At 32.9% G+C, this 11,533-nt stretch overlaps 1 protein-coding gene across 1 annotated transcript; it reads left to right on the forward strand.

Moving 5' to 3' along the window:
• LOC109214883 (BRCA1-associated RING domain protein 1-like) lies at nucleotides 2,991-11,220 on the forward strand. Its single transcript, XM_019378849.1, has 13 exons — nucleotides 2,991-3,198; nucleotides 4,108-4,161; nucleotides 4,285-4,355; nucleotides 4,801-4,896; nucleotides 4,995-5,323; nucleotides 5,744-6,046; nucleotides 6,155-6,255; nucleotides 6,843-7,029; nucleotides 7,136-7,245; nucleotides 8,104-8,194; nucleotides 8,721-8,886; nucleotides 9,641-9,759; nucleotides 10,449-11,220. Exons 1-13 carry the CDS (start codon nucleotides 3,107-3,109, stop codon nucleotides 10,791-10,793), a joined length of 2,064 nt encoding a protein of 687 aa, XP_019234394.1. The 5' UTR covers nucleotides 2,991-3,106; the 3' UTR covers nucleotides 10,794-11,220.

Consider the following 11,533-nt stretch of genomic DNA (forward strand, 5'->3'; position numbering starts at 1 on the left):
TCTTATTATATTTAGCTAGGATTCACCCTTTATTTCCTCATTAATCAGTTTAACAAAAAGCTTAACACTTTTTGATCAAACAATGCTGATAAAAGGTCAAATCCCTTACTGAATGCATTATTTCATATGAAAATCAAACGAAGCATGGATAGAGCATATAATCTTATGCATAATCATACAATCCTAATTAAGATTATTTTGTCAAAGATCCAATTGGAGAATTTACAATAGCCTTTCGGCCACAAACAATATGCCATACCCCCTTTGCAATAATCCCCACAATCAAATGATAATTTGCATGGTGGTCCGGGTGTACCTTCAACTTCTGCACTTTGCAAACCTATAAAACAAACAAAAAAGAAAAAAATACATTGTATAGCCGTTATAAAAAATAATAGTTAACAGAATATATCTTATTATATATTAATGTATAATACACATATTTTATGTATAATCAGTGTATGTTTCTTGTATATTTAACAGACGGATGTATTTATTTTTGCCCGATCGACCAAATGTATAACTTATGCTATAAACAACAAAAACTTAAATTTCATCAAGGGAACAATCAAAATTCAGACATTAAACTTTATGGATTCAAGTACAAAAAAATATCACAATCTATTAATTTATTTGGTTTCAATTATTATTTATTGAATTTTTATAGTTGTTGAGTTATAAGCATACTATGGAATTGTAAAGCTTATTGGTGATTAATAAAATTGTTAGTTACCAAAAAAAAAATATTATTTATTGAATTTTTACTATATATATATACATAATTTAAATTGAAGCTACTGAATTAAGATGAACCGACAACAATAACACTATATAAGCCCCTGAATATATATATAAAAATAATTTACTTTCATTTGATAGATCTACTATTGTAATTATGTTTAATAATTTCAAATGTTAAGTCAATCTGACTAATAAAAAAAAATAATGTTAAGATTTTATATGAGACATTAACTAGGTATTATAGACATGATGTATTTCAATGAGACAAGGAAAGAGGAAAGAGATACCAATTGTGATGAGAACCAAACAAACCAAGAAAGTGAAGGAAGTCTTCCTCATTGCCATAGCTAAAAAGTTGCTAAGTATGTAAACAAATCTTAACAAGTTGTATCTCTTTGTAAAAATAAATATCCCAATTTGCTGAGTTATATATAGTTTCAAGAATCATTCTTAATTTTTTTAATTTAAGATTAATGCATTCTGAAATGAGTTTGAGAATATGGAAAGTCGGTAATTCGAGATGGTGTGAGAAAAAGAAATCAATTGTTTTTTGATTGTCATATAAAATTACTTTCCAAGTGATGAGGTAACATAAATTAATTGCAGATTCATTTGTAATCAATAAAATATCAACTCACCAAAATAAGGAAAGGAAAGAAAAGAAAGAAAAGAACCAAAATATGCATGTTAATAAGTGTTGATTTTTTAAATATATATGTATATAATACATATATATTATCGGTTATTTTAGTGCACCGGGCTGCTTTTTTTTTTTAATATATTATCGGTTATTTTTTTGAACGGCTAAAAAAAGTATTTTTTTTTTCTTAAGTATATTTATATTATTAAGCACAGACACAATTCATGAAATTGAAAATAATTGGGTTTATGTAAGTTGTATGCTTCCATTGAATATACAATATATAACCTATAATATTACATTGATAACTTTAGAATTCTCAAATTCCAACTTCTTCATTTTTGATAATTTTTTGAAGTAGTCCTATTAGTAATCTTTTTTCTATCAACATGCTAAATCTAGATTTCATAATTACATTTGAGTTTTGTGTTTGATTGCTTTCTAGTCGTGTTCGTATTTGCAATTCTTCATTTTTATCGGAGAAAGATGCACGTGAATATAGAGTTGGTATTTCAGGTTGAAGGGTATTTTTGTCAACAAACAATTCATTAAACAGATGATATCATTAGAGGGGGCCATTTCTGAGCAATTGTAAAAAATGAGGACAATTTTTAAGTAACAGTGCAAAAATAGCCTATTTGTGCAAATCAACCCCTCAAGGTGGCTATCTGTGTAAATTTCTCAAACGAAAATTACTCGGGGTAAGTGCATAAATAGCCATTTTTAGGGATGATATTTAGATATTAATCAATACTTATTTTGTCTTGAAATTTTAAGCTAAAACTATTAACTTTAGGACAATTCAGAGAATTTTGTCCCGAAAAATTGAAAATTCAAGACACACCGGCTAATTCTTAAATAGTAGTCCTTAGAGTGGCTACTTGGTGTCATTTCTACAAATTATTACTAGTATTAATTGGGGGAGAAATTCAAAAATAGCCAGATTTACCACTGGTCGTTGAAAAATAGCCAAGTTTCAAAAGTCATCGAAATTTAGCCACTTTAAATCTGAGCGAAAACACTGTTCAAAAACCGGAAAAATACGCCCGCAAATTTTACGGGAGTTCCAGCATAAGTATGCTTGAACTCCCGTAAATTTTACGGGAGTTCCAGGATAACTATGCTGGAACTCCCGCAAATTTTACGGGAGTTCAAGCATAATTATGCTGGAACTCCCGCAAATTTTACAGGAGTTCCAGCAAGTATAATTGTCCAGTATAATATACTGGAGTTTGGAGCACTGGTGCTCCAGTCTCCCGCAAATTTTACAGGAGTTAGCAAAGTATACCGGTCCAGCATAATATGCTGGAGTTCGTACACAAATGCACTAGAACTCCCATATATTATACTGGACTGGTCCCTGTTGCAGCAAAATAATGGCTATTTTTCATTGACTTGATAAACGCTGGCTATTTTTCATTGACCAGTGTGAAAACTGGCTATACCATGATATTTTAACATTAATTGGGCCAGCCTAAAATAGCCCATACCACCAACGGTTTTGTTAAAAAAGCGGGAGACAATTTCCTGAATATCATAGAGCGCCAAAATTCGAACTTTATACCGCCAAATTCTTTAAACAGCACCGTCTGTATATATATAAACACACACACACACACACAAACACAAAAGCTAGGTTATTTATTTCACGCGAAATTTTCATTTTCAGTTCTTTAGTCAGCTGAAAAAAGATTTGCAGACTGAAGCTTTGAGTGAATTTCAAGAATGGCAGCGGAGACTCAAAGCATTTCTCGGTTACTAAACCCATTGGCATTTCATATTCAGAAATTGGGTCTTGAACTCAAATGCCCTCTTTGGTAATTTTTCTTTTTTCTCCTTAACTCAATATTCTTTATTTTTATTTGGGTCTTTTTTTTTTTTTTGGTTAGAGACTCGTAGATCCTTTAGTTTTCAAGAACTAATTTATCTAAAAAGAAAAAAAAATTATGGAAAGAAAATGGACTCAATAGAGGATTTTTTTTTGTTGGAGATTCATGTGTCATTGTATGATAAGTGAAGTATTAAAGAATAATTTAGTCTTAATGAACCTCTAATTTATTTAAAAGATATAGTATTTTTTTTTTGTTGAAGTAGAAGGACCCAACTTTCAAAGATTAAAATTTTTATTGAATAAAATATACCCTATAGAAGAAATGGAACTAGAAGATTCAGATTGTTGGTCTCAACTAGTTTGCATTAGGGCATTTCCTGGTTAGAGATTCATATTGCACTGTATGGTATTTGTAACTTTAGAGAAAAGAATCTTAGTTTACTGAAACTTTAATTTATTCAAAAGATAAAAATTTTATGGAATAATATTAACCCAACTGTAAAATATCAAATATTTTATGGAATAAAATAGTCTAGATGGAGTAAATGGGCGTAAAGGATTCATAGAGTTGGATATAGGATTTGAACTTTAAGCAAGGGGCTGATCCGGCCCGTTGGTACTAGGTTCAACCGAACCTAGTACTCTCGTTGCGGAATATAAATTTATGTATAAAAGTTCATTAAAATTATAACAAATAAGTAGGTACAAACTTATACTTTTAAATTATACAATGATTTCAGTGTTAATAGCCTTAAAGGTTGAATCCATAGAGTTTAAATCTTGGATATTGCCTTTGACTTTAAGGTTTTGGACCATTTGTGTTATTAGGTTCGAATTTAATACTTGTAGATATTTATGTAGAATGCTTAACACATAGTTTCTTATGATTTTGCAGCTTAAACTTGCTGAATAAACCTATGTTGCTTCCATGCGATCATATTTTCTGCAAGTAAGTTATCATTTTGGGTTTCTTTGAAATTGGATTCTCTGTGATATTTGCTTGACCGTGTGCTTTAGGCTTTGAATATTGATTATCCAAAGATTTTTAAAAAAACTTTATCTTTTTGTGCAGCCTTTGTGTTCCAAGGTCTACCCAAGTTCAATGTGAATGCCCCGTATGCAAACATCATTATGTTAATCAAGGTACTATTACATGGTTTTAATACATTGCTTTTGCTGTTTAATAAACAAATTCTGAAATGGGCCGCAAAACTAATTTGTTTGTAGGGAGATACACATTAGAAAGAACATTAATTCCCTCAAATGTTACAGCTTAAGCGGTAGCAGTCCATAAATAAATATATGTAGGGAGATACACATTAGTTCCTTAAGTTTTAGATGAGGTTATTCACACACACACACACACATACACATATATATATATATATATATATATATATTGAGTTGAGCTTAATGGAAGAAGTGAGTAATCGTATCACCTACCTCACTTATTTGGGACTGAGGTGCAATAATTGTTGAATGAATCATGATTTTACAATATGAAACAATACAATCTTTTCTGTTTAAAATGTATCTTACATTTTGTGAGGGAAATAATTGATGTTTTGCCTTTACTGGAATGGTGCAGAAATAAGGGCAGTGCCTCATGTGGAGAGTATGATAGCCATATTTAGAAGCTTAGATGCTACTTTCAATGCTAAAGTCTTTCAACTCAAATCTCCTGGTAAATATATCTTAACCTGTATATCAAATTTTCTGTTCTTTTTTCTTGCTAATAAAGTACAGTACTACTCACACAAAAAAATTGGTTTAATGCACCAGATGCTGGGTGGTCATCGGAACAATCTCCTGTTTCTGTTAATGCTGATGACAAATTAAGAAATGAGCAATCCGTCAAAGTGATAGTAAGCAGCAATGATCCAAACGAGGAGATTAATAGGTGCAATGGACATGGAATTCCTTGGAATGGTGTGAATCATCTGAGTCTTTTGCCTTCTTCTGACAGAAAGGCAGACTTGAAAAATGAAAGAAATATTGCAGAGGAAATAGATTTGAATCAATTGCAACAACAATCACCAGGCAGCTCTCATTCATCAGATAACAACAAAGATATAGTTAAAGAGACAAGTGAATTGAGAGTAAGAAATAATGTAAGTTTCATAATCTGCCTATAATATAGTATTATATTTCTTGAAAAGTATAGTATTATCGAGTTGTTTTCACCTTTTCATGTCATTGGCATCATTCTTTGCAAATGGAACAGTAAATGCCTGATAAGTGCTAACTAAAGTTTTTATGATTTTTGGGGTTGCCCATTACTTGCCAGAGATTAGACTTCAATTAGAAATAGTCTCCTGTATAAAAGAAGCACATCCTTCCAATTAAAGTACCTAATCATATGAGCAATTTCTCCAGCTATATAGCAATATTTATGTTTGAATAAGTCCAGGAAGTATAGTAGCTAGTTATCTATGATATCATGGTGGCAGACTATTGAGATGGATGTGTACTGTTTCCATGATTATACACAACAATTTTTTTTTTTTTTGAATATATTTGCTTGTTTCCAGGATATAAAAAGCCATACTGCAAAGATGTCCATAGAAGATAGCTCACTCGTGGTTGAAGGTCCAGTGCACCACACAATTAAGCATGAACATGTGTTTGAGGAAAGAGATGTGAAGAGACAAAAGAAATTAAGCTATGAATTGTCAGAGACGGTCTTGCAAAGTCATGCTATTGCCAACTCTGACTGCTCTATTGCATGTAAATTGAGTGAATCTTCTTTGGTTGCTCAGCCAAAAGCAGTTTCAAATCAACATCTCCCGAAAGGAAGTGTTTGTGCTCTCTGCCACACATCTAAGATAACAGAGGTCAGTTATCTGCTTTATACTATTTTAAAGGACAACTTTGAAAATAGTTAGACATATTTATTCTATTGATATAATCATTTCATATTTGGCTACGATTAATACTTGCAGGGAACTGGACCAATGCTGCACTATGCAAATGGAAAGGAGGTGGTGGGAGATGTTACTTCACTTTCAAAAGCCATACCTGTGCACATGAAATGTATTGACTGGTATGCAATTCCACAATTTAGCTTTGATATTCCGATATCAGTAACTTTTAATAACAAGCTCATAAAGAAAGTTCTATTGTGTTAGATTATGTTTTGTTTTATTATTTGTGCCGGATGACATACTAATGGTAAACGACTTCAGAACCATTCTTGTTTTTACCCTTATCTTTTTGATAGAATGGTTAAAGGCTTCTAGCCTTATTGACAGTTATTTACATTGAACTGGGGAAGTTTTATACTTGCCAGCTTGCAACTGTTGAGTTAGAACTTGGAAATATATTGCCCTCTATTTGTAATGACTGAATATCTCTCTCTTTTGCTTATGGGGTTAGTTCTTTTAAGTGAAAGTAGAACTCAAATAATCCAAAGGTTTGGGCTTATGCTTATTTGGAACCAACTAGGCAATATCTGTATATTTGACATTATACTAGATTTATTGTTAGTGTTCACCTGAGCTCTTCCACATTTACTTAGTTCTGCCCTAATTGTATTGCCTTCTTTTACAGCTAGCAACATTTTCATTTATTATTATTTGGGGTTCTGCAGTATTTAACTAGACCAATTTACTACTTAATTCCATTTTGTAGGGCACCTCAAGTATATTATGATGGAGATAACTTGAGAAATTTGGAGGCTGAATTGGCAAGAGCTGCAAAACTCAAGTGTAGTGGCTGTGGCCTAAAGGGTGCAGCACTTGGCTGCCTCATGAAGTCATGCCGCAGGAGTTATCATATGCCTTGTGCATTTGAAATCCAAGACTGCCGATGGGATTGTGTAAGTAGAGCAATATAATGCATCCAATCTATGATTTTACCAATCTGAGCTCTATAAAGATTGTTCTTTTCCTTCTCCCCCTCAATGTCCACATCTTTAATTGCAGGACAACTTTGTAATGCTCTGCCCGAGTCATAAATCTGTTAAATTTCCAAGTGAGAAGTCAAAGTCTAGGAAGCGTGCCAGTATGGAAGCATGTCCAGAATCTGCTCCCATGTAAGAACTATATATTATGGAAGTCCCATATTACTCCCTCCATTTCAATTTATGTGTCTTTCTTTCATTTTTTAGTCTATTTAAAAAATGCCTCTTTCTATATTTAGTAACTCTTTAACTCCAACATTCCACACGGCATATTTAAGACCACAAGATTCAAGGACATTTAGGTACATAGACGTGGCAAAATGGTTAAAAGAAAACACCTATCCACCCATATTATTCATTAAAAAATGGGCTGGATAATGAACTTTTTAAAAATGGGCCAATTATGGATAAGAACCATATTATCCACTTGGAAAATGGTTAGCAAATGGATAACCAATGGACAACTAATGTGTTTAATTTTTACATTTGTAAAGCTTCAAATTTGGGGTTTTTCAAGTTTGGAAGACTAGGAATTTTCCCTAAAGTGATTGTAGTCAAGAAGCCATGAATAATATGGATATCCATATTATCTGTCGGATAACCCATTTTTATCTGTTTCAAATACGGGTTGGATAATTTATCTGTTTTTTGAAATGCCCATTTTGACCCTCTCATATACGACCTTCCCTACCCATTTTGACCCTCTCATTTTGACCCTCAAATATTTAAGAGTCTTCCTTTTCTTAATTTCACGTGGAGGCAAACTAAAACACATAAATTGAAATTGAGGAAATATTTTTTATCACCTAGCTTAAATGAAGGCACTTAAAACAATGATAAAAGATCCTCTTGATCATATTAAGATCTCTATTTCAAATGACATATAATACACAATTCCCTCCCTGAGTCCCTTTCCCAGGCCCCATGGTTTAAAGCTTGTAAGATAAACACATGATTTTTCCTCATTTGGAATGTTAAATTTGTATGTAGAACATCTGAGCGATTGAATTTTTGGGCAACATCATCAGATGGACCCAAAGAATGGGTTCTATGTGGATCTGCTCTATCCTCAGAAGAGAAGGTTTGTCTCCTTCCTATAGTAAGAATGTATTCTGCTAGTTTCTTTCATATGCATGCAAAATACAATGCATATATTTTATGACTGCTTGATCAGCTTTTAAATATCATGGATCAAATCACTAGCACAATGTCATTTTATAGGCCATTGTCGCCACTAGCAAGTTACCAAGGAAAACCAACTTAGCTAACATTTTTTTAGGCCAAAGTTGCCACTATCAAGTTACCAAGCAAAACCAACTTATCTATTTAGCTCTTTGTCATTTGTACATATAAGTAGACAACTTAGTTTGTTTATTCCCCAAATGGTTTGACTTGATTTCTGTCAGTGTTAGTTTATTCTTCTGTTGTCTGTTAACTTTCACACCTCCACAGCTGAATTAGCTATTTATTTTGTTTATTTGTTGCAATTTGGTGGAGTAAAATAATCTAATAAGTGTAGCTCTTTTAGTTTGTGAATTTGTTGGTTGAATTGTTGTACTTCCATCAATATTGGTTAATTGTAATTGGTTCTTCTGCTCTGATTTCAGTATATGATGGTCAAGTTTGCTAACATGTGCGGCGCAACTGTGTGCAAGACTTGGAACCCAAATGTCACCCATGTCATTGCAGCAACAGATGAAAAGGGTGCATGCACCAGAACACTGAAAGTTCTCATGGCAATTTTGGGTGGAAAATGGATCCTAACAATTGATTGTAAGCTCTTTCTTCTTTTTGTCTTACATGGTTAAGTTAGCTTATTTGTTCATCTGGTTCTCCATTGCGGGAGCAGCATGTAAAATTGCCTAAGAAGTAGGCTATGCAATTAAGTAAACTAAGCTAGTATATTTTTATAGGCATGTAAATAAATAAATTTAGCGCGACAACATAAGAACAAGAGTATCTGGTATTTAGAGGATTAGAAAGGAGGAGAGAGGAATGCTATGGTATCAAGATTGGATCTAGGAGCTTGTGTACATGTTCGTCTGAATCTAGTAGCTTTTGCTCAAACAATGTATTTGTGTTTGAGAAATTCATTAAATATGTAGAGATATTAAATTTAGAACCCAATTATTGGTACTGGAAATTGTTGTTTGAAATCCAAAACTTTGCCTCTGTATGGTATATGTTGGAGTTATGCATATTCCAAAGACTCATAAGAGAATTAAGATATCAAAATGGTGCTCTATACTAGAGCATGGCACTACATTGGAACTATGCTGCTTGGTTTGGAGCAATACTATAACTTGCAAAAGTGAAGTGGTTATTTTTCTCTAGATTCTGTGTCCTATCATGGTTAGCAAGATAAATAATAAGCTTGAGTAGTTCTATAATTTTCTTACTGTGAAGAACATGCCTTTACAAATGAATCATCCCCCATGAATAGAGACAAGACTAGGACAATATACTTCAAACAATTGACCAATTATATCAATTTAAATGATGCTAATACAACTTTGCTTATTTCCAGGGATAAAAGCCTGCATTGGAGCAAATTGTCCTGTGATTGAAGAACCTTATGAAGTTAGCCTGGACAACCATGGCTGTTTTGGTGGCCCTAAAGCTGGTAGACTTAGGGCTTCATCCAATGTAAGTATTCATTTTTCTCCTATAGGGATAAAATTGATGCAAGCATTTATATTTCTGCTGTAATAAGAAATGCATTTACAATGCTGCCTGTAATATGCTTTATGACAAAAAAGGTCCCTTATGTTTGAAGGTAGGTTTATAGTAGTCCCTTAAGTATGCATTAAGCCTGTTTTGATCCTTTAATTTTGCTAAAGCTTAACATTTTTGGTCTATATCAAATATTTAATGAGCTTTGATTGTTAGATCTGATGGAAATTGTGAAAAAAGAAAAATAGTGGGAACTCACATTTATAGTTATAATTTTTGTAGTTTTTGCATCTTTTTTTAATATCTATTTCTAGAGTATAGTGCATTGTTTAGGTGTAATTTTTGCTATTTTTGAAAATTTTGTGGTGGCTAGTGCAATTTGTGTTGTACTTTTTAGGATTTGACGGAGTGTTCTTGATGTTTAAGGTCAAATTTTTCTCTCAACAGTTTCCATCAAATCTAACGAACATAAATTGTTATATATTTGAGGACCAAAAATGTTCAGTGCATACTTAAGGGACTATTTTGAAGGTATCCTCAAACATATGGAATCATTTTTGTCATTTCCTTGAAACATCTCTGCTGATTTTCTTAGTAACGAGGCGCATGAAGTTCTAAATAAAATTATGGCACAGTAAAAAGGTTCCTTGTTTCTTATACAGGCACCTAAACTTTTTGATGGTTTCAAGTTTTATTTGAGTGGAGATTATGTAGCAGCTTACAAAAAGGACCTATTAGATCTAGTTGAAAAGGGTGGAGGTTCCATCATTCACACTAAGGAACAGCTGATTTACCAGATTGATTCTATGAATGCAACTAACACATCTTGTCTAGTTGTTTATAACCTTGATCCACCACGCGGTTGCATGTCTGGCGAAGATAGCAATGTTTTGCTGCACAGACAAGCTGAGGCTGAAGATTTGGCCAAGCAAATTGGCTGTCAGGTCATTCAGCATACATGGATCCTGCAGTCTATTGCTGCATGTAAATTAGAACCTATCTGCTGATATAACATTGCAAGTTTAACAGCGAGCACTAGTTTATGTTTAGGAAGATCCGGTGAAGTAACTTTACTCATTTGACAGATGAGAGTAAACTGTCTTGTTTGTATGAGGCTGTTGTACATTTTCTACAACTGAGCAATATAGTGAATCTTAAAGCCAAAGGTTTTTCTTCCAAGAGATGGAATGGAGTACTGGCAGTTCTCTACAGAGATGAAACTTTGGAACTCTGGAAGTTACATAACCTTAGTGACAAAAGTGAGAAAGGTTTTTGACTAGGAGAGTAAAAGTTTCCTTAGGCAACCAATGCTTTTTCTTCTTTGGTTGTGGACTTGGTCAGCTGAGCAGATTCCAATGTCTTCTGCAACTCTTTATTTGTAGCTGAAGTGTTATAAGCAGATTCTTTTTAATAATAGAAAGATTTTTTTGTTTATAATTGTGGCGTTCGGTCTAGTTTGTGAGTATCTCGGCTAATTCTAGGGGACTTGTTACTTCCCACTAGCTTATATTGGGTATGTTGTTGTTACTTCCCACTAGGGCTGTGCATGGATCGGATTGGATTTAGCACAATTCGGATCAGATTTCGGATTCTAGAAAATGCAATCCGAATTAATATCGGATTGGATTTTAAAGTTTGGATCGGATTGGATTTTTGGATTTTGGATTGGATTATTATGCCTTAAAGTTGCAAACTCATATGTATATTTTCTTTGTAAAAGAGGCAATACAATAAGAAAAATTCATGT

Source organism: Nicotiana attenuata, chromosome 2 (assembly GCF_001879085.1).
Source record: "Nicotiana attenuata strain UT chromosome 2, NIATTr2, whole genome shotgun sequence".
NCBI lineage: Eukaryota > Viridiplantae > Streptophyta > Magnoliopsida > Solanales > Solanaceae > Nicotiana > Nicotiana attenuata.

Excerpts from the sequence above, each read along its gene's own strand:
- LOC109214883 (XM_019378849.1), top strand. The coding sequence starts at position 3,107 with ATGGCAGCGGAGACTCAAAGCATTTCTCGGTTACTAAACCCATTGGCA. Across the intron at positions 3,199-4,107 it reads GAACTCAAATGCCCTCTTTG|CTTAAACTTGCTGAATAAAC; the intron begins GTAATTTTTCTT and ends ATGATTTTGCAG. Across the intron at positions 4,162-4,284 it reads TGCGATCATATTTTCTGCAA|CCTTTGTGTTCCAAGGTCTA; the intron begins GTAAGTTATCAT and ends CTTTTTGTGCAG.